The sequence below is a fragment of the Epargyreus clarus genome, unplaced genomic scaffold (genome assembly GCF_041222505.1).
Source record: "Epargyreus clarus isolate Ecla_fem2 unplaced genomic scaffold, WU_Ecla_fem_2.2 ptg000035l, whole genome shotgun sequence".
Taxonomy (NCBI): domain Eukaryota; kingdom Metazoa; phylum Arthropoda; class Insecta; order Lepidoptera; family Hesperiidae; genus Epargyreus; species Epargyreus clarus.
Window position 1 is genome coordinate 2,074,201 of NW_027332240.1, and position 24,801 is coordinate 2,099,001.

Sequence of the window (24,801 nt, forward strand, 5' to 3'; positions counted from 1 at the left end):
GTTATTTCTTGAATGAATATACAAGTAGATCTACAATTTACATAACGTATTAATATAATTATGTGTTGCAATCATAACAAATACATGTAATTTCTCAATCTTTGATTTTGGAACGCTTACAAATGATGACTGTTTATTTCATAATCACTAAGCCTTAATTAGGTACAAGATAATAACCGTGATAACTCAAGTCTATCCTTAACGGTAGCACAACTGAGTTTTTATACATATGAACATGAAGTAATAAAAGTCCATACAGACTGTACCCCTACCATGAGTTTTTACGTTTTGACAAATATGACTGTTTTGGTATTTGTTTACGTAATTGCCCATACAAATTCCAATCAGCGCCCCTAGCGGATTGTATCAGAACTATAGTGTCAGTAACGTAACATTAAATGTCTAAGTGACAAAATGGCGCTTTATGTTTTGTCTCTCTTTTTTGCGAACATGTGAGGCAGACAAAAAGACTTAGCACATACTTATAGTTACGTTTACTCAGCAAACGGAACAGAATAGTGGATTGAATTAACGTAACGTAAAATTGTGGGATGTTTTGGGGGGTTACTCCAAGGACTGTCAAAGAATGAGGCATATGCACATATTATGTTCCAGAAATATTATCCTCCGCAGTCGGGGAAAAAACTGTTATAAAAATTGTGCCAAATATATTACACATCGGATAATGAAAACGGTCCCTTATAAGAGAGCGCCGTGTTGACAAAAGTACTGACAAGTATAATATTCTATGCTGATTCACCATTACAGTCAGAAGAGTGTGGTAAAATAATTATCGTGTGTTAATCCAATTCGTTTTAGAATAAATACTACTAACTGTTCTTATGAAGACGACTGCTGTATATTTATCGTTTTAATTTTATAAATATGTTATATAACGCCAGGTAGGAAGATTGAAGTAGGTTTGAAGGTGGTAGAACCCTTTGTGGTTCGACTCTGGCAACACAACTGCCATACTTATTTCTGTTATAACAGCAGTGTTTGGCGCTGCTGTTTTCCGTTTGAAGGGTGTGGTAAGGGAGACATATTTTTCCGAGGCGTTCCAGCTTAGTCCTCAGGGGTAGCGGCGCATCTGTGGCCAACCTCAGGTAGGAATATGGAAAAAAATGTAACTAAGTCACTCCTCAACCTTACCATCCTCAGGTAAAAAGGTCGCATGCTTTATTACTTCAGTTTCATACGTCACCACTGTAACCGCCATGTGGCAGTAAGTTGGACGTAAGGTGGTATCGACAACATCCATTGTTCATATTGTTTTGGTAGCCGCGACCGGTGCACGCCATTGTCTATGCTCGGCGTATTTTGTCTATTGCCACATATTTTACGTTTTAGTTGATTAGTTAACTTCTATATTTGTTAACCGTAATAGATGGTCACTTAAATTCTTTACAGAGTATGTAAAACGGTTGCCGCTATGCAAAAGATACTAAAAATTAAAATATATGGGTGTCGCTGTACAAGAAACAGCTATTTTTCAAACTTTTTTCGCACATGTGATATGAGTAACGTGATCGCTGTTTAGTTCTACATAGTGACAGCCATAATTTATCGGAATATCTGCTCATGAAGTTCAAATACTTGTCGCTTTTTTCAAATAAATACATACACTCAAATTAAATCAAATCATTTTTTTTAATTCAAAATAGGTTCTTTACGGAGCACTTTTTGAACGTCAATGCAACTACCACCGCTTGAGAAGTTTTGTTAGCAACCGATAATAATTAAGCCTACATGAATATAATATGTATGAATTGATTTAAAATGATGTGTTAACTTAGTTAGAGGTCTCATTGATGACCGGGCAGCGGAATGGCCCAGCTCTAGCAGAGGTCAGATTAGCGATAACGGAAGTGTCCGAATGACATTGACTGACAGATTTTATAGCTAGCTAAACTAAGCTTTGCTGTAGTGTAGTCTGATAGTTCTGTGGGATCTTTGGGATAAGTGTTATATAATCATCATCATCAGCATCAATCCTTACTGTTCCATTGCTGGGCGGTCACGTGTCAGAGTGAGAAGGATAAAGCCATACTATAATTGATTTGTCATAAAAATGAAATTAAATAAAGACACTTTTTATTATAAGTATAGAAATGTATTCTTGTATTTTTATAAGTATAAGACTGAGTAGTAAACTAATATGCATCATCATCAACCCATTATTGTCCCACTGCTGGGCACGGATCTCCTCTCATAGTGAGAAGGATTAGGCCATAGTCCACCGCGCTGGCCAAGTGCGTATTGGTAGACTTCACATACCTTTGAGATTTTTTTATTTTTTTATTAATCCCTCAAGTATGCAGGTTTCCTCACGATGTTTTCCTTCACCATTTAGCAAGTGATAATAAATTTCTAATACGCACATAACTTTTGAAAAATCAGAGGTGCGTGCCTGGGATTTGAACCTCGGACCCCTCGATCGAGAGGCCGAGTTTCTTAACCACTAGGCTATCACCGCCACAACTAACTAACATGCAGTAGAAGGTAAATTATGATATAGGTTTTATGGTAAATGCCAACCTCCTCACGGTAGAAAAATGTCTGACGTGGTACCTCCCCGAAACCGAACCAGACCACCGCTTTAACACTTAAAATTACTTACTCTTGAACTATAAAATCATTCAAATTGTTATTTCTTTACGAGCTTTTCACACTTATCAAAAATTTCAATTAATCGCTACAATGCACGTTGTTTTGCTGTGACATTGTTTATTTTTGTGATAAAACTTGTTTTTCAGGAAATTGGAAATAAATTGGACATTTCCAAAAACATTCTATACCTATGTATAATTTTTTGATTTATGCATTTTATATAACTTTTAGTTTTACACAATCTCTATTTTTTTTTTTGAAACGATAGGTAAACATTTTGGGGCTATCCCCAATTATTTATTAATTTTGTTAGTTACTCTTAACTAACAAAATTAATTTAAACTTTATTTGAGTGAAAGGTTAGTTTTAGTGAATTTTATTGATTTAAAGTGTAAAAGAAAAGGCGTTTTATTAATTAAATCACACGAAAGTTTACATAAAATAGTACCTACATAAGTTTAACGAAATAATTTTATAACAGTAACAAATACCTATCATATATCAATACACATATATACACATATATTCTAGAGCGCAGCTTCGTAAAATTTTTATTAATTTATTCCCTTTACAATATATTTATTTACAATTACAGTTACTATATATATGAAATTTTTTAAAGTTATTTAAGTTAGTTTAAATCAATTCAACAGTATCCAAGATTAATTAACCTCCCTTCTCACAAGCAGATAATTTTTAAAAACTAATTAAGTTTTGATATCAAAATAAATCATATTAGTTTAATCAAATAAACATGAGTTCATGAAGTAGTTATTTGAAGACGGCAAATCGACACTTGAATTTTATTTATTAGTATATCTTATTACAAAAATGAATACCTATTTATATGTATATCTTTTAATCGCACGCTGCAATGGAACCATGACGAGTAAGTTATATCAATAATATAATATTTTATCTTATATTTACTTTTAAATTCCTTTAGATATTATATTGAAAGTAAAGTTGGCTTATCTGTGTGTATTCCTCTATAACTGGCCTTTGTAAGTCCACTGGACGTAGGCTTCCTACCTTCCCTTTCAAGCAGTCCACCTTATGATATGACGTCTGTAATTAACCTCAGATAAGATTATGATTCCTATCTGAGGTTGAGAACAAATGCGTTGCTAAATCTAAGGACTAAGCTAGAACGCACGGATACGTATCCCTTACCACACCCTTCAAACCAGAATACAGCAGCGCTTATTACTGCTGTTATCAAGTAGAAATAGGTGTCGCGGTGATGCGGAGTCGAAACATAAATTGCTTCTACATTCATCAGCGTTAACATGAGGCATTACCGCAACCAGAGTTACGATAAACGATTTTTTTAAACGCTTTCTACACTCACAGCCTCACATTAGGATTCCCTGTATCGTGAGTGCTATGACACAGAGACAAATACACAAACACCCAGACCCAGAAACCTAATATCATTCAGATATCTGTCTGGCCGGGGATCGAACCTGGGACCAAGCGCTTCAGACAAGTATGGTGACCACTCCGCCGAGGTCAGGTGAAACCAAGGAGCTCTTTAATCTCAAGATCACTTAGCTTCAATTACGATAGCAAACCGATCGAAGTTATCACTCGGACACCGGTATCTAATCGTATTTATTCAAGATAAAGCAAATCTATTCCAAATTAAACGCACTATCTCCATTGCAACTGTTATTATTATTTTGATATACTTTTACACGGAATTTGACTTGTAATAATTAATAGTAAAATAGCAGATATAATCAGGCATTTATTTCAAGATTCTCAAAATTAATTTCATTTCTAAAACACAATATGTATGACTTTCGAAAGTAAATATGTATAGGAAACGAACTCCGGACTCTCAGCACAACGTACTGTGCTTGAAACCCCTAGGTTCAGTGGCGGAATAAGGTCGTCGAAGGCCCGGGGCGGAAAGTTGAATGGAGGCCCCCAGTGTAAAAAGTTGATTTGATTTTACTAAATGTGTAATAGAATTATTATATTGCCTACAAATACGTACGATTCCGGTGACCTTTCTCATATCGTTTGGTTCTGACAACCATTTTTAACTACTGTGTTTGGTGGGTCTGGTGGCTGGTGGCTTTGGTGGCTCCCCCAGGATCAGGGGCCGGATAGGACCGACCCTTCCGCCCCCTCCCCGCCCACATTACTCCGCTAGAGCCTGGGCTATTTTACATTGTTTTATATCTGACACAAATATATGTGATATTAGTCCCTCCGAACCATAATCTTAACTATGTTAATATGTTATGTTATAATTTGTTATTCTTTGTTGCAGCTCAAAAGATGATGAGATAGACGGCAATTGCATAGTGCGAGCCCGCGGCCTGCCCTGGCAGTCGTCCGACCAGGACATCGCCAAGTTTTTCAGAGGACTCAATGTTGCCAAGTAAGTTCAACTGATTTTAAAAACTAAACTTAGAGCATTGTTTTGTAATAATATTATATATTTGTAATTAGTAATGAGCATGCAGTCCCTGATAGTTAAAGATTACTGGAGTCCATGGATATCTTGTTTTTTTGTAATATAGCCGACAAGCATGCAGTCCACCTGATGGTAAGTGGCTACTGCAGCTCATTGACATCTGTAATGTACCCCAGATAGGATTAGATTTCTACTTGAGGATTAAGCTGGAACGCCTCGGAAAATATGTTTCTCTTACCAAACCCATAAATCCGGAACACAGCAGCGCTTTATATAAAAAAAAATCTCTAAGGTATATGAAGTCGACCAATACGCACTTGGCCAGCGCGGTGGACTATGGCCTAATCCTTCTCATTCTGAGAGGAGACAAGAATCAGTGATGTAACGATGATAATAATGTTTTTCTCAGGGGTGGAGTAGCTCTGTGCCTATCGCCCCAGGGTCGACGGAACGGTGAGGCGCTGGTGCGGTTCGTGTCCCAGGAGCACAGAGACATGGCGCTGAAGAGACATAAGCACCACATCGGCCCGCGGTACATCGAGGTGAGGAATATTCTCCATTGTATATCTCTTAAGCTTAGTGTGGATGTTTTGTTAAAAGAAGGAAGGGGGACAGGGGATTAGCAATGTCGTAATCGAAATAAGATAAAAATTCGGCTGACCCATTAAATTTATCGATGGACAAAATTGTATTTCTGTGAAAGTACACCCAGATGAGAAATAAAGAAGTTTTTATTCTTTGAATGCCTTTTTTGTTTTTGTACATCCCCTCTAATACAGAACCAATTTGTTATTTTATATTTGTTATGTCATGAAAGTAACTTTAAATAATATAGGAGTAGCAGACGAGAATACAGTCCACCTGATGGTGAATGGCTTCTGCCGCCCATAGAGATCTGTAATCAACCCCAGATAAAATTAGATTCCTACTCAAAGTCGACCATAGATGCGCCGCTACCTAATTGCTAGTTAAGAATAATTTCCAGATGAAACCTACAGACCTGTCAATCCTTACGTCTAAATCCTCTCCAGGTGTACCGGGCGAACGGAGATGACTTCCTATCAGTGGCCGGCGGGGCCACGTGTGAAGCGGCGGCCTTTCTGTCACGTGGCGCGCAGGTCATCGTGCGCATGCGCGGACTGCCCTACGACGCGACGCCGCAACAAGTTGTGAGTATACGAATTTAGTTTTGAAGAGTAACTTCAGAGCCCTTGCAGACTGGCTACTTATTCAGATCAGAGCCCGATAGAAGAGCATCGCGTTAGGAGGACTTCGGTTGTGTTCCGTTGGAGATCCCGGAGTTCTCCAACAAACGCCGACGATAGCCACCGGGGGGTTTTAGTGCGGTAAAAGTCCCACATAACCCGGCGTCGCTCCCACGGCATCTTTGGACCTTTGGAACCTTTGGAAGGTTTCTCCCTCGTCAACATAAAAAGGACTAGCTACTTATAGTAAATGCTATTAATGATCTGTGATAGCCTAAGGGAACATACCCATACTACGTGACTTCAGGAGGGAGGGGGTAAAAATTGAGCAAACGGGTCGAGTAGTATGGGTACGTTCCATAATGGTTGAAATTTTGGTCTTTCCATTGAGGGGTCCGAAATTCGAATTTCAGACAACCTTTAATTTTCAAAGTTATGTGTGCCATGTATCCTCGTGAAAGGCGAAAGGTGAAGTCGCCGATTAAAATTTCTGCTGCTTAAACCTATAATCCTTCTTATTTTAAAAGAAAATCTAGTGCACCTTAGTGAATAAATAGGTTGATAATACCCTATTCCGTCTTTATCCTAAGGATCTCCAATATAAGAGGGCCCCCGAAAAGCCATGCTACGATTTACTTTCAACAATTCCAAATTTAAATGATAAATATTCACTGCTCAAGTTTTATTTTTTCCTTGCATTATTTCTACCCCTAGGGGGTACAAATACGCCCCATTTGTGTGCCCAGGGCTACAGCTTTTATTATCCGGCCCTGATGATACCAATATAATTCCAGCTGGAATTCTTCTCAACGGGCGAAGACCCAGTCCAAGTGCTGGACGGAGCGGACGGCGTGTTGTTCGTCCGTCGGGCCGACGGGCGTGCCACTGGGGACGCTTTCGTCCTCTTTGCTAAGGAGGATGATTCCCCCAAAGCACTGTCGAGACACCGCAAGCTCATTGGTGCACGGTACATCGAGCTCTTCAGGTCTACTACTGCTGAGGTGCAACAGGTAATTTTTAATCAAATTAATTATTTATTTATAAGTTTTTGTACATAGAAAGAGATTTATAACTTTTTGTACACCGAAAAGTAATTAAAAACAAACATTATAGAAGACAGTAGAAAGGATTTAAAAATTAAATCACTTCCAGAGATTCCTGAGATTGGTATGTGCAAAAGCAAATTCAGTGTGCAAAAACTAAACTATTGTAGTTATCATATTATTATGTCGGTTTTGTGTGACGAATGATGGTCTTTCAATGAAAATTTGCTAAATAAGTGTGGATTCTTGGAAACAGAGGGTCCACCATGTGTGGATCATTTTTTTTTTGCGTTTTAATGTAAATAAAATAATTATTTTTCTGGTAATTGTATGTATCAACATATTTCGAAGGCAAATAATTATTACCAGTGGATTTTTTATAATTTATTTATATTAAAAACTAAAAAACATTGAGTGATATAAACGGATACCCCCTGTTACGAAATGACCTAAGATACAAGAAAGCTACGTGAGTTGACTCTTATGGAGTTTCTTTCGCCGCTTCTTCTCCATAACGAAACACCTTGTGAAGTGGTGGTAGTTGCTTTGACATTCAAAAAGTGATCTGTAAAGAACCTATTTTGAATAAAAAAAATGATTTGATGGCGATAGCACTACAAATCTCTGTCATAACATCAATTTTAAATTATGTCAAAGTAAGGTACAATACAAGGCATTCTAATTTAGTAGTCACTAGTAGGGCTCGAAATCTATCAAGATTATTCTTTATTAGAACTTCAGGTGCATGTTATGTATGCTGTATGCTAGTTGTTAAATGCTAAGAGGCTATTGTTGTGACATTATGTTTCCTTTGAGTATGTTTTCGTGAATTTACTACAAGACCCAATGACAATTTACTATTCCATTTCTTTTTCGTTTTGTTATCCTACTTACCAGATATAGATTTTTTAGATTTATCCTCCAAAAAAACTCTCTTAGTTCTATTTTACCGTGTTCAATAAGGCACTTAGTGTTATTTTTAAAAATAATTCCTAAAATCGTGCCCCAAGGCACTATTTTTATCCTTTTTATCAAAGGTGTTCCCCAAGGCAATATCTTGGCACCGTCTTTATTCGAATGGCCTATTTCTTGATAATAACGAGTATTACTTCATTGAAACAATGTTATCTTGATAGCACGTAACGCGAACATAACGTTATCGTACGGTATAAAGAAACAATCGAATTTTATTGATCATAAATAAGGTTTATAAGTACTTGTAGGCATTTTCTTTTGAATTAGCTCAATATTGGGTCAAAGAGAATTATTCGCGCTTCAAGGTTTCACTACAGTAAACAAAATAACAATTTAAAATATTTTTTTACTAAAAATAGGAGTACTTTATTGATATTTTAAGTTTATGAAGTAGCATATTTTATAAATATACAGTTCATAGTAAACGCTCTCTGAAGTTCATAGGCATCTACTGATCTACTGGTCACAATTAATCGTAGATAGAATAGATGACCGATAATACCTATTATTAATAATCAATCTATCCAATATTTTGCCAACCAAAGATCGACGGTTGACAGTTGCATAGATTGTTAAATTACGATCTTTCGTAGGCAAAATCGGATAGATTGATAATTGAAACCGAGCTTAAGTCGGACACAGATGCGTCGCTACTTATGAGGACTAAGTTGGAACGCCTCGTATATAAGTAAAGTAAAATTTCTACAATATTAAATTTAGCTTCCATAACAGGAATGATACAATTCATACAATTTTACAGTTTCCTCCACAAACGATGCAATTTTCCATTTACAGTATTTTACAGTGATTGTTCAAGGTTGGTAATTGTGTTTTTATGTCTACAGTCTGCCCTTGAGTGAGGAGGTGAGTTATTTACTAGACAAATCATGAAAATAGTGGAAATAGGTATATTGACATATTGATAAAATATAACACTTTTTTTTTAAGATTTTGGCACTCTTGGCAGTCTAATGTCTCATTGGACACTCATAAAGTTTATAATTATAATATTATTTCTATTAATATAATTTCACATACTGCAATATATTTTTATATTTTAAAATAATTTCACAATTTTCTGAAATATTTCAGCAAGGCGAATCGTTATTTTTAACACTTCTTATTTTAAAAAAATGCTAAAAATATGAAATTTGCAAATATGACTTCGGCTAGGGCGTGCTACAGAATGAGATATACATACATTCAAACAAACATACGCTCGAAGAACATTTCCCTCCGCAGTCGTACCCTTAGTATGAGTTTTTACGTTTTTACAATAATGACCGTTTTTGTATTTGTTTACGTATTACAGTTCCAATCAGTTCTGATATAGTCCGCTGGGGGTGCTGATTGGAAGTTATCGGCAAATACATACAAAAAAGGCCACTTTTGTAAAAACGTCAAAACTCATACTAAGGGTACAGGAAAACATAATGGTCAAGCATAATAAGGTTACGTGATGCATGCAATGCACTCAAAATATGATTATCTATGCTCTTCGTGTCTGATGAGTGCTCGTATATTATACAACCTTGATTTTGATAGCATGACATCTTATTTGCGTAAACAGAAGTAACTTGAAATATATTATTGTATACAATGTCATATATTTAAGAATAAAATAAAAAGTACACAAAGAACTGAAGGTATGAATCGTTCATTTGTTCTGAATTAATTATAAAAAGTAATTTTTAAATTATATTCAAGAAAGCATTGTGAATTCCAAGATAATTTTCTGTGTATTTTTAACAATTTAATGACATATTTTTATCGTTCGGTTAAAATTGATTATTTGTTCGATTGATTCATTTATTAGTTCTTTTAGAATAATGTCTAATATGTACAATAAGACAATATACAGTCCGAACAATTAATACCTGAATTATATGCTTTTTATAGTATTGTATGTCAAAATTTACATTATAACAAGCTCAATTAGCGTGGCTTATATGGTATATACATTGTAATTTCTTTTTATAATGTGTTATGGAGTTTTGTTCGCTATTCTTTTTACAAAACCAAACATTTTCCGTCGTGGTAACTTATATTGACACTCAAAAGCATTCTGTAAAGAATCTACTTTAAATATAATATTATCATTTTGAAATTGAATGTTTTTGCAACTGATTCATTCATTTATTGTATTAGTATTATGACTAAAATCTTCAATAATAAGCAATAACACGGCCTATTTAACAGTGGGAATATGAACCCTTAAATTCCCTAAATCTACATTTATAAGCAATACGGCCTATTTAACAATATTTAACCCCTATATTGTTCTCCAGGTTCTAAACAGGTCGCTAGAGACCCGCACGAGCCAGGCCAGTACTCCGTCGACAGCGAGTGCACCAGCTGAAGGCCTCCTGCCCGTGGCGCTGGTTCCGCAACACGTCATCACTTCCGGGACCGCCAAGGACTGTGTGCGGCTGAGAGGCCTGCCCTATGAGGCACAGGTACTTGTAGCTCTACTGCTCCCCCAGGCAGAGCCCGATCAGGGCATCGCGATTGGAGGACTCCGGTTGTGTTCCGTCGGAGATCCCGGAGTTCTCCAACAAGCGTTGAGGACGGCCACCGGGTGTGTTTTACTGCGGTAAAAATCCCACATAACCCGGCGTCGCTCCCACGTCCTCGGGTACCTTTTGAAGGTTTCCCCCTCGTTAAGAAAAAGAAAGGTACTTGTAGCTCTAGCATAGGTTCTGAACAGGTCGCTAGAGACTCGCACAAGCCAGGCCAGTATAGTACGCGTAAAATTGCTAGTCCGTTATAAATATAGAACATTGTATGAATATACCTGCTCGCAACAACTTCAAAGCGGACTAGCAGTTTGGCGCGGATTATACACGTCATCACCTCCGGGACCGCGAAGGACTGTGTGCGGCTGAGAGGCCTGCCGAATGAGGCACATGTAAGTGGGAACTGTACCTTTTACGTCACACTCTAAGGGGAAAACAGATCGTACGGAAGAAGAGGTCGTATGACGTCACGTGTTATTAAAATATCTTTATAGAATAAATAAATTAAACCAAATTAAGGAGGAGTTCACATCATATATGTCAAGTAGTGGAATCGTGAGCAAAAAATAAAACTTACAAGGCAAGAGCGCCACCTACTGGTCTTAAAAATCTTTTAAGCTAAACCATCCAACACACTCACACAAAAGATTAGGTAGGGAGAGAACAGAATAATTTAAGGTCTACCCTCAGGGACTAATGCGTCAATTATTCGGGTTATTGATTTTTTGACTTCTGTTGTGGGTCTGGGTGTTGTTAAGTTGCTCTTATAATTAGTATTATATAATGTAATATAGTTGTTAAGTTTCTTTGTATCAAACGATCGTGTATTCTGTTGCAGGTGGAGCATATTTTGAATTTTTTAGACGAATTCGCGAAGAACATTGTCGTCCAAGGCGTCCACATGGTGTACAATGCTCAGGTAATATTTTAATGTATTAATGACTTTTTTTATTAATATTACGCAATTTTAGCATACAAGAGTACAGGTCATTTTGAAAGCCATTTTGCAAATACATATATATATAGTAAGTGGTCAGTATCATATGTGTATTTCCCGCCAGACTAGGTGATAAAGTCTGGGAAGCGGCATCATTCAGTTTCAATTCAGAGCTTATTAATTTGTATGTAGAATGTTTAGAAAATTTCAATGGAGTGATTCAGAAATACTAGTGGCGCCTTCTCTTAAGGGAAACTCGCCACAATGAACGCCTGTACTTATAATGATTATCACAAATATTAAAAAAAAAACAGTGCTTTTAAGTTGCTAGACCACAGCAGCTTCAGTTGTAAATTTTCGCTAAGTTGTTTTAGTTTTATGCTACTAATATTATAAAGGCTTTGTGTATTCCTGTTGAGACATATTAAGAGTGAGATGTTCGTTCTCAGGGCCACCCGAGCGGTGAAGCCTTCATCCAGATGGACAGCGAGACCAGCGCCTTCCTGTGCGCACAGCAGAAACACCACCGCTACATGACGTATGGGAAGAAACAGCGGTACATTGAGGTATGATGTCATTGATCATTATATGACTTTATTGTAATTATTTTATAGCGATTCTCGTTCGCACATTTTTGTCTTTTGACTAATAATAATAATCGGGAATAGATTTGTGTTGATATAATATATTGTATGTGACACCATAGCCTTAGTCTTTGTGTATAAAAGATAACACACAAAATATGAAAATGAATATAAAAAATATATATAAAAGCAAATTATCTGTCTATGAGTAATTATAATATAATATATAATAACGAGTAATATAAATAATTATTTTTTTTCTAACATTATTTATAGGCGTAGATATGTTATACTTATAATATCTATATGTATTTTATTGACCATGGATGATGGTGACTACTTTCCATCAGGTAGCCCGTCTGCTTTATTTTTAGGTTCCAGAATATAAAAAGTTTGCAAATATCTACATATTTCATTAGAACAACCGACTTCGACCGAACTTCGCCAATTTTTGCGTTAAATTTTACAATTTCTATTGGTTAATGGAAAGACAGACATGATGACCACGGCCGCTCTGCCAAGAGTGCAACGACAAAGAAGAATGTGTTTGCAAGCGTTCTGATGAAGAGCTTTGTCCCCAGGTGTTCCAGTGCTCCGGCGACGACATGAACATGGTGCTAACTGGCGGCGTGACGCCGGCCAGCTCGCCCAAGGTGCTCTCCCCCGGTACGTTGCTGTCCCCGCCCCCCGCGCCCCAGCCCCTGCCCCTGCCCCTCGCGCCCCCGCGCCTCCTCGCGCAGCACATCGCGCAGCAGAGCCTGCTCGCGCGGCAGCAGGAGAGCCTCCTGCTGGCTTCGCTCCGACCCCCTCTAGTACCCCTACTCCCATACGGGCGACCCCCCTACCCCCTCCCCCTGCTACAGCCCGTCCCAGCGAAACGTAGCTACGAACGCGCCTTTCAGCAAACAGATACGACCCCCGCGAAGCGTCAGTACACCGTCCCCCAGCAGCTGTCCCCCGCGATGTCCCTCCCGGTGTTCTCGTACGGGTCGTCGGCGCCGATTTTCTCGTACGCGAACTCGGCGCCGATGATTTCTTCGTATGCCAGTGCACTACCGACGGCTATCCCGACCGCCTTGCCGGGATACAGTGCGCTATCTACCGGCCTTCCCGCGGGAATGACGTCCCCCTTCCCAGCGTCGCTTTCCATGTCGATGTTCCCCACGTATCCCTACTATCCCGGCGTTTAAAATCGTATTCGCGTAAGCTAAATCGATTCAATCGTATTCAATATCGATTAAAATATAAAATATGATATAATCAAATCCTTCTTCCAGTAGTATAATACGTATTGTATTATAAAATGTTATATTTACCTTGAAACTTGAGTACAATTGATATAAAATTGTAAATATAAATCAATTTGACCAACTTATTCGTAATCGATTTTGATACTGCGTGTGCAGTAACGACAGGGTATAAAAAATGACAATACGCTCAAACTTACAAGTAGTGCCTTCCCGGATTTTGATAAAAAATATATATTTAGATGTATTTACTATGAATTTACTATTAAAGTCTCTATAGAGATAACTTTAAAACGCAGCTGTTTATCTACAGGCAATGACCGTATCAGACACGGGTCGTGACAGACATAAATATTTTTCAATAAAATATTATGTGTCCAATGGTAGATATTACGTAAATAAATATTGTATTGGAAAATATTTTGTCTGCAACGGTACGTGCCTGACACGCTCTATGCCTGTAGGTGTTTAAGCGTGTTAAAATCAATGGCAGTTTATTGCAGCTTATTTAGGTTAGGTTAGGTTAGCGCTTATAAAAATCAGTTTTTGTTATATAAAATATATACCAACTTTAAATTTTGTTGAGCCCTTAATAATATTTTAAAATAAGAATCGATGGTTGTTATGACAAGTAGCGTAGTTATCGTGTTATGACGTCATTAGTTGTGATTTTTATAGACATTCCAGCGAAGACAGGAGTTTTGCCAATTTCTCGAAGGCTGATCGTTAGTCTGAAGAATAGTACTTATAAAGTTATAGTAGGTACTTAACAGTTTGTCGTTTGTCAGTACAATGCACTTTTTGCGTTTAGTTTACACTTTTTTCGTGTTATTTTTAGGTTTTAAGTGTTTTTTTTGCAATTTGATCGTTGATTGCTTAGGTTTTAATTTTGGAAGTTAGGCGCGGTCATTTTTAAAATCATATTATCCATTCCATTTCCATTCGTCCTTGACCTTATGATCGTCCTCCTATTGTCTCTGGTCCAATGTTTCATAATGTTAACAATTTAACTAAACCGAACCTAAATACCATACATTACCACACCACGTAGAAATATTGGCATTGATTTGCAGGGTACAATATTATAATCGATTTTCGAATAAACATAATCATTAAACATAGACAAGTCTAAATATAGACAATCCATAGACAATATAGACGTCTATAACCATAGACAAAACCAAAATAAAAAATTATAATTGGCAAATAAAATGTTGCCAATTAAAATTTTGTTCTTATTTTTAGTGTTGCCATAATGATTATATTTGTTCGAAAATTAAAAATCGGGTGATTTGTAACGGATCTTGATTGTAACCTCTATAAGTTATACGTCATTGTATGGTGTTGCCGTCTCAAATCACAATACAGGTTGATGGGGCTTAGTCACAAGTACATGGTGTTATGGCTAATCTTTGTTCTGTCATTTCTAAATATTATAATGAATTGATGTTTGTGGCTTTGGTAATGGGGAAAAATATTTTTGGTCTAATTTGTGGGTAATTTTATGGCGAGGTGTAGCAACATTGAATTTTATTTTGTCATTTCAAATTACTTTTAGTATTCTTTTTATCTGAAGTCTTTACAGATATTATAAATACTATTAAATTTCAAAGCATCAATGTTAAAGCTCTATAATTATTAAACATTTTTTTTTATATTTTAAGATGACAGCAACCATCTCAATCTGTCAAAAATAAACTAACCTTATGAAAAATATTATTTTTCCTAAAAAATTTTAAACAAAACTAATTAAAAAATAGTACGGTCTAAATGGAAAATATTTCTTCACAATGTTGCCATCTCAAATAAAAAAAAAACAATAGAATATCTATTTTCAACAACACAAAATATTTTTTACCATCGCCAAAGCCACAAACAATTTAGTTTAGTATAAAACAAAATATTGTTCATTAATAGTTTATTACGATGAGTGTTGTAACGGTATCCGCGGGGTTGTGTGACGGAAGCGGGCATGTGGAACCGGTTTCAACCGGTTTGGACCGGGTAAGTGCACATTACAACATATATGTTTATCTGGCAATGGTGCGAGACTTGTTTTGGCATGGGTGCTTTATAATATCTTATTTAATAACAAATGTTATACAAAATGCCAAAAGGTAAAAAGGTGACGCCATTTTGGAAGTCAATCTTTATTGGACCAAGTTATACTTGTCGTAAATACTTTTGGTTTAAAAAGTGACGTCATTTTGCAATGCAATCTTTATTGGATCTAGTTATACTTGTCGTAAATTTGATTATGATTATATTTATTTAAATAAATAATATTAGAAGGTGGTAAAACTCTCTGTAGTTCGACTCCGGTGGCGCCACCGCCACACTTTACACACTCATTTCCGCCTTCTTACTGTAGCGCTAAGCGCTGTTTTTCACGTATTCGTATTTGCGCTTATTCGCATATGTTCGGCAAAAATCATATTTACATACTTGCTGAGCGCAAACAAATAGACACAAATAGTATATGAATACCTTACTCGGCGGTATTTGGTGCTTTCTACTCGTCCGGTGACCGGTGTCCAGTTTGCGGTGAAGCAAATATCGCGGTTTTGCGCGAATCAATTCGGCGGAATGTTCGTGATAATCTCAAAAAGGCTTTAAATCTAACGCATATTTAACATTGTGTTTAATTTTAAACTCAATTTTTGTATTACATCACGTGACTTTACTTAGTCTAAAAATAAATCATTAATAAAAGGAGGTAATCGCCACATTCCGACTTTAAATTAGAACATTATTCGTCTAAAACATAAACATAGAGTTAAAAATCCAAAAACTACCGTCCCATGCCAAAATAGTCTCCACCTAACTACTATGAAGTATAAATTTAATAAACCGTGGGTAGCATGATTCGCTTGGAACAGGTTGCATGTCTCCCGTACTGCCGTCTCACTCTGTTCCGGTAGGGGAGAGCGAGATGGAAGATTTCCAGCGCACAGCCTCGGGCTGGATACTATGTCTGACATAGGTCACGTGTACACAGAATGAAACTTAAATTAAATTCAGAAAATAACTTGTAAGGATATTTGTGAAACAGATAAACATACAATATCGAACACATACATATAAATATAAAATACACGAAAATATGTTTTTTGCATCTAATATATAATAAAGTCCAAAATAACTTAATAAATGATAGAAAAACAATTTATTTCAAATTACAATTTTGTAGAAAAATATTACATTTTTATTTTTATTTTACTCTAAAACTAATTAAATTTCGTTCGGTTCTAGATTTTTTTATTGACACTTTAAGATATTACGTAACAATTTAAAATATCCTATCAAACTATTTTCATTCTGTGTGCACATGTAATCTATGGTCCTACAGTCTGTAATGTTTTATGATGTACACGTTAGGTATATCCTGGTATGGTTTCTGTTATAAAGATAACCTCGACCTTTGCTTTTTGTTTTTCTTTCAAAGATCTGATTTTGAAAAAATATAAAGCGTTCCACTTGTCTATGTCAACGACTCGATTGCTCTCTCACTTTAAGTGGATTACTATGAGGTATTTTTTATTGAAGTCGTTGTTGTGGATAAGTGGAATGCCATACGTAACTTAAATTCTATTTTCAACTTTGTGAATGAAATTCCATATTTAAAAACAATTTGCAAAGGACTTTAGTTCATTCTTGACAATTGTTACATCAGGCCCTACAGCCAAGTCCCCGCTTGTCAATACATTATTGGACCTATGTTAAGTCCTAGTCCTAAGTTAGGACCTAGGTGGCATCCCCCAGTCTCACGCACACATCTACACAGCTTCCTCTCTACCATATCTCTATATCGCCTCGCTTCATAACATGTATCAATCTTGATTTCTATTTCTATGGGATATTTTATGGATGGTCGTATATGATTCAAGATATATATTTATGTATATACGAGAAATGTTTTAAACAAAAATGGCAAATTACTGGCCTGTATAAAACTTACAAAAGATGAAAAAATATTAAAACAAAATATAAATTAATCTGCTTTTAATAATAAAACACAATCAGTATAATTAATACTATCTGTTTTAAATGATCGTGAAGAAAAATTCAACTTATTTTTTCTAAACTGTATTTTTGAAGTATCTCGCGTGTAAATGACTGGGGGAGGTGGTGTGAGGATCTTGGGGTGTCCACAGAAGTAATGACGTTAGAAATCACCAATCATATCAAATTTGTTCATAATATATCGTATAAGATGACCTCTTAAAATATACAAAAAAATATAAATTATGTTTTATTCCAATCAGTTTAGATAGAAAATTAAAAAAAGTCCACAGTAGAGGTAAAAATACATAAAAACAATTCTTCTAATAAATTATTTCTTTTATTAAAACTATAATAGATTTATTGGCTGCATAACATGAGATTTCTTTACCATTGCTTCAACATCTTATGACATTACGGCCATGTTGAATAAAAACGCGGGAAGTATAACTAATGTAATATTGAAAGTAAAATCAATTTTTTTCATTTCAATTTACTTGATATTATTGGTGATTCGTAACAATGGTATAATCGTGATAGTTGTTGGTAATTATGGTATTAATATAAGGTCAAACAAATACTTTATCGCGTACACAAAATAGTACTAAGTATCTAGATGTCATCTTTAAGCTTTTTATCTAGATTTAAATCAATAGATATGCTCCAAATTCAAATTTTATCCAGAGAATGAGCTTACTTTGTTTAAACGTGGAATAAAATATTGCGACGTAGTTATTTTTCGAATTTTGTTTCGTAAATGTGCGCTTATGAAAATCGTTACGTGAATAACAAAATCTGTTACAACTAACAAAAATATCGTTACCAGGGCGTATCTGACGATTTAAATCTTCTTTTTTACTAAATAATGACCTATTCGCAATGAATTTTATGATTATTTAGTTGGCTAATTTTAGTGTATTGCGTTCTTTTAATAAATCGATAATTTTCCGTGTTAGATTTACAATTATTGCGAGTTTTTCTGGTTTGTGGGTGATTGTGCTATCAGTGTTATTGAGAGTGACGGACTACTAACGGCTTTCGTCGCGTCTTATGTTTTACTAACCACTTGACCATGTTTATTCCTGAACATTTTTATTGACCACGTTCAAATCTGACCACGGTTAATTCTGACGACGTGTAATTTTCACATACTTCAATTTTGATCATGTTAAATTCTCACCACTTTTTTCTTCTTTAATTATTATTATTTATCACTCTTTATTGAATAATAATACCAATGTTTTACCTATTTATTTCTCGTGCTTTCTTTAGCATTCTTTATGCGAGAGAAAGTGTAAGGTCGTAAGCCTCCCTAAACTATGTATCATTTTGATGTGTAAGTTATTTTTTTACGTATATGCATATGTTTTGTGTATATTCTGTCACAAAATGTCTAGATAAATCTGGTTGAGGTAAGTACACATAATCAAGAAAAACGTATATTAATATTGTATTATACGGAAGCAGGAGTGGGTTCTATGTCCAGCCGTGGGCGTACTTGCCCAGTAGTGGGATATGGTTGTGGATTGTAACAACAAGAGTTATAGCTTCACTTGCTTGCGTTTCTGTAAAGCAGATTATTATTATTAGAAACGTGTTAATTGATTTCTATATTGTTGTCTATTGGTTGTATATGCCCTTAATGGTTTGACTATGGCACCTTTACTTATCTGTTTGCCTTATAACAGCAGTGTGGCTGTGTTATAATGGTGTTAGGCAGACATTTGCACGAGGCGTTTCAACTAACACCTATTCCTGCCTTATAACAAGAGTTAAGGGCTGTTATGTTTTGGTTTAAAGGGTGTAAGGGAGAGACACTCATAAACGTACCAACTTAGTCCCCAGAGGTAGTGAATGATGTGTGGCTGAGCTCAGGTAAGCCTAATTCTGCCTATTTGAAGTTGATTACAGATGTTCGGACAGCAATAACCTTACCAGGTGGGCAAATTAAGATTCCGTTCCACTTAGGCCTTCATATAGAAATAAATATATGTTATTTACAAAATAAAAGCTACTATTCTCCTTTACATAAGGTTGTATTACATGGACATATGTTTAATGCCAATGTTATTTACTTATTATATTTATATATATTATATAGTTATTTAATCCGGCTCCCAGGACCATAAACATCACTAAATGTATAACTCCTTCACGGTAACAACTGATAGCACAATCATGAGTCTCCCGCCTCCTAACATAGCTTAGTATATGTTTAGCACCTATAATATACTGTTGGTATCGATGGTTTCGTTGGGGATGCAAAATGTATATATTTTTATTTTTGGTAATAATAGTTAAGCTAATAGTTTTTTTTTTTGAAGTTAAATAAACATGATGTTTTTATTAAAATATTTTATTGTCTATGGAAAATAAAATTTAATTGAATATTGGAAATTGTTGCAAAAAAAATTGAAATAGTAGTAGTTTATTGAATTGCTTAATTTTTGGTATTTAACAATAATTTTCATTGTTTTTCAATAAAAAGTATAATTAAGGTATAATTTTATTAAAAAAATAGATATTTTGTTATCAGACATTTTGCGTCGTCAACCGAATTCAACTTTCTTGAAGTTTACGAAAATCAAAAAGAGGTAACAATTTGAATGACGTCACAGGCCGAAGTGAGTCTGTCGCGAGCACAACTTGTAGCTTATTGAAATAACGAGGGAGGTGTAACTTGTAACACATAACATTTACACTTACACATTTATATCCGTCCGAAGTTATACTTCTTTATATGTGAATATGTCACATAGACATAAGCTGCCTTATACTTCAGGAAAATAACCAAAAATTATTAGAACCGGATTTGAGGAGGACAAGCAGGGCTACTGCCGAAGCACAGTAGAGATGTAAAATATTCATATTTTAACGTGTAACGCTCAACTTTCCCGCTTTTTTCCAAGCAGTCCTATTTTGCATATTTATCAACAATACTATATTCATTGTTGATATAATTTTATTTCTTAATAATTATTTTTTGAATACTTAATGGACATTTAAATACGGCTCTGAAAAAAATGCATAATATTTAAATAAAAATTTAATATTAATATTCAGCTAAGTATTGTAAATTACCGAAGATATAATTATATTTAAATACAGCTAATTACTTAATCGGACTCGTGACGTCAAATGATTTTGACGCGATAAACAAAAAGCTAATTAGTATATTTTCTTAATTTTGTTTTTGTTTTAGAACCAATTGTTTAATAAATTGTTAATTAAATATATGTACTGTCGTTTTCTTAAATAAATATTTTTGAGAATTCTCACTATGCAAAAACTAACTGTATATTTTGCCATACTAAAAGGTTTTTTTAAGAAGTACAACTTCGAACGGGCAGACGTGAGTACATATACTTTTTAATCAAGTTACACCTTACCACAGATAAATACATTGTGCTGCTTAAATGCATGACAACTACGGTGACAGAATAAAAATACTTGAAATATTGTAAAATGGGAACACTCCGGCGCTTAAGTGTGTGTAGACAAAATGTTTTTGTGCTTACATAGACGGATTAATAGATCATGGGTGTAAGGTTAAACCCTTAGTAATCGGGTGAATGTTTAGTACACCCCGTCATCAATAACAAAGTAAGTACTGTTTATCATTTGTTGTGGGATCACATTAATTGAGCTCCTATTTCTTTATTAAGGCATTCTCTGACTGCGGTCTCAACTGTTGTCTATGGTTGTTTATAGATTCGCGCGAAACATTATTTATAATGAAATACAAATACAAATATTTGAAAAGACAGTTGTAATATTGCTGTTATTTTAACACTTTTTTGTATATCATACTTATGAATACACAAAACTATAATAAATGCCTTCATTTACTAACAATATTACTTCAACTGTAAAACCAACACAGTATCTATTAAATCACACTTGTAATGCTTAGAAATATCTTAGTTCGGTTCCACGTTCGGTTACATTTCCGTTACAAATACCAAGTTGAGACCGCAAAGTTTGGTGCAAAAGTACTAGGGTACTAGGCAAGCATAAGTTTGGTAAAGTCCGCAGACTGGCTTGGTGATTGGCGGCAACGGCGGCGTGTGTAACAGAGTATTGGTGTAAGTTCGCACTGCTTTGGTGGACTGTAATGCGTTCTGAGACCCTGGTGAGTGTTCATCATTATTATTACATGCAACAGGTATAAGTATCTTAACATCTTGTGTACGTCTACGCGTCCCACTTTGTGTCTTGCTGAAAAATATTCTAACAATATTCATGGTTAATTTTTGCACCCATTAAATACATAGTATGTTCCATTTTAAAAAATATATTTTGGATTGTACACATATTAAAAGTTTAAACAGATTTCTATTTAAATGTTACGAAGTTAAATTCGACGTATAACTAATTATCTTAAATTGATTGACTATGTGACGTAATATGCTTCATAAAAGCTAAATTTATTGGTCTTATCTGATCTATGTTCTATGAAAATAAGATCGTTGCTAAGACCGTAAAATCGTATTAAAAATAGAAGGCATTGGCGGGAAAAACCAAAATGGCCTCCCAATAAACGTCTAATGTCAATATTGGCGGGAAATGAAACAAAATGGCTTCCCCAAAAACGTCAAATATCGTGTTTAGTTTAATAAAATTTGAATAAAAATAAATATTTTTCAGCAAAACATTTCTTCTCACGTAATTTATAAAATCTATTATCTGTGGGGTCTTCCTTATTTATTTATGTATACTGGCACTATAGTGGCATAAACCGGCTGATTATTTGAGAATTAGCAATTGGATGCGTACAGCGGGAAAATAGTAGTTAATCATAACCTTCCTATATTATCTCTGAAAGGTAAAATGCAATATAAAATTGACAAAAATGTGACTAACATGCATGACAGTCATGAATCATTGTGGTAAAGACAATAATAGAACTTAAAAAATATTTATACAGTAGTAACAAAACATCTTTTTAATAAAGCTTTTTTAGGGTTTTTAAACTTTTTAATTTTGATATTCGATAAGAATTGTGTAAACTTTGGCTAGAACCTACTTTATTTAAAACACTGTTTAGCTAAAGGTAGATTAAGACTGGAAATTTCATCTAGCAAATACTACATTTTACTTTCAAAGAAGTTTCGTAACCGTCAACATAGTATGTAAATACATTTTTACGAATGTGAATGTATATTTTAAATTATGCCCAAAAATAAAAAAAGGCTACAAGTATTATTAAATTGTATAAATAAATGTAACAGTTTAAGTTTCGTATCAGTCTAGAAACCTTAGGATAAATATGTTTTTAATTATCGAACGAAACGCGTGTTTTTTTCTCAAAAAAAAAACACTTAAATCAGCCATTTCTAGTAGTAAAATAGTACATATAAATGAATCAGGTCCGTTGACGTATTACTACCCGACGCTGGGCCCGTCGCTGCCGCACCCCGTGCTGCCGCTGTACTGGGGCTACCCCACGCCGCCCGTCTCCCCCGCGCACTACTACCACCCCCCGCACCACCCCCAGACTATGGTAAGTATGTATGATTTGTATTTATATTACCATCATATTACCACTTACCATCAGGTGGACTACATGCTCGTCTGCTTCTCCTATATTATCAAAATATATACTATTTTACTTTTAAAGTTAGTCCAATAAATTAAAGATTTTCTTATAAAATTGGAGTATCGAGCGAGATTGCAGCCCATATGATGATAAGAGGTCACTACTGCTTTCAAACATTGACCAGCTCTATATGGAACGGGTTATATCTGAAACTAATCACAGATGCATTGTCATATCCGAATACTGAGATGTCAATCCACATGATAGGCAGCCGGCGCCTCCATTCTGTCATCGAAATCGAAGCTCAAAACTGCATATTTTCACGAGTACCTATAAAAATATTTTTATATTTGGGTCAATTACAGACGTCTATACAATACAACCACTATTAATCGCTTACATGGTGTTTTGCATGCTTACTACTCAAACTTATAATTTTCACAAAAATATAATCTATTATAAAGATATTTTTATATAGATAACGTTCAATTATTGCAAGTTTTAATTATTCCATAAATATCATAAATTTCATAATTAAAAATATAAACATTCCACTGTATACGATTCTACCTAACAGCTGTCATATAATTCTAGATGCCAGAGGTGGTGCCTGTGGGGGGCGGGTCCCCGCTGCCCATCCCCCCTCCCGCGTGCCCGGAATGGCCGATGTTCATGGTCTAACACATCGACCTAAAACATTTCTCACATCGAAGAAACCTATCTGAACAACTTATCTTTACTTCATTATCATGTTATGTAGCAAATTCTAGTAGTATGTAGTACGTTAAACAAAAATTCAGAATTTTTATACATATTTGGTCAATAAAAACATTTTAGAAGACAAAGTTCTCAATAACACAGGGAAGATTGCTTAATTTGAGTTACTAATGCTAATGTCAAAGTTTTATGTCAAACTGTCATACTGTCAAACTGTCATACTTAATGACAGTTTGACAAGAGTGGTCAACGCCCTTTAATAATACTGAAAACATCAAAATTTCGCCGACCTAAGATTGAAATTTAAGAATTTATAGTAATAATGGCATTGGATAGATTGATTATTAATAACGGGCATATGTCTCACGCATGGGATGACGCCGTTTTCAGCTATCTCAACTTTAGCAACAAAAAAGGCATTTACAAAGCTTAAAAGGAGTTTATTAGATAACCTATTTGGTTTAAAAATATATATTACATTGAAATGATCAAAATCATATTTAAGTTAAAATAATATTTAAATTTGAATGGCGTGTTTTCATATACATTTCGAAAAGTTTATAACTTATAGATAGATATATTCTTGTTCTGTCAAATTCTAAAGTTTATCAATGTTGTGCTAACATTATATTGTTGTATACTTCATAATATTTATTATATTTCATAATGGTCGTACATTTGAATACCGACAATTTTCGTATGAATGCATAATGTATATGTATATCTTATTTTTATAAAAAAAAATACGGCCAAATTAAAAAAAAATATTTTTGAAAATTTTAGTTGTAGATATAATATGTATGTTATATAGATATTTTAAAGAGGTCACTACGAATGGTGCGATTTTTATAATATATTATTTTTAGATTTAAGTTATTTAATTAAGGTATCACTTGTGGACGTATTTCGTATTTATATATTATATTTTAAAGAAATGAATCTCATTTAGTAAAATAGGATATTTTCATATTTAAAATAATTTAAATGTTATTGACGCT

The 24,801-nt window shown here is 34.8% G+C and overlaps 1 protein-coding gene across 3 annotated transcripts in view; it reads left to right on the plus strand.

Moving 5' to 3' along the window:
- fus (epithelial splicing regulatory protein fusilli) overlaps window positions 1-24,548 on the plus strand; it is a 108,285-nt gene extending 83,737 nt beyond the window's left edge. Inside the window, exons 7-16 of one of the 3 annotated variants that reach the window (XM_073092131.1) lie at window positions 4,892-5,002; window positions 5,448-5,580; window positions 6,070-6,207; window positions 7,038-7,253; window positions 10,550-10,717; window positions 11,616-11,696; window positions 12,164-12,280; window positions 12,880-12,964; window positions 22,917-23,054; window positions 23,681-24,548. In XM_073092131.1, the coding sequence (XP_072948232.1) occupies window positions 4,892-5,002; window positions 5,448-5,580; window positions 6,070-6,207; window positions 7,038-7,253; window positions 10,550-10,717; window positions 11,616-11,696; window positions 12,164-12,280; window positions 12,880-12,964; window positions 22,917-23,054; window positions 23,681-23,811 (1,318 nt within the window). In that variant the 3' untranslated portion in view covers window positions 23,812-24,548. Of the gene's footprint in view, window positions 1-4,891; window positions 5,003-5,447; window positions 5,581-6,069; window positions 6,208-7,037; window positions 7,254-10,549; window positions 10,718-11,615; window positions 11,697-12,163; window positions 12,281-12,879; window positions 14,730-22,916; window positions 23,055-23,680 lie in introns of those variants that run through there. The other 2 variants (XM_073092132.1, XM_073092130.1) reach the window with 2 other exon arrangements.
- Window positions 24,549-24,801: the final 253 nt, after the last annotated feature.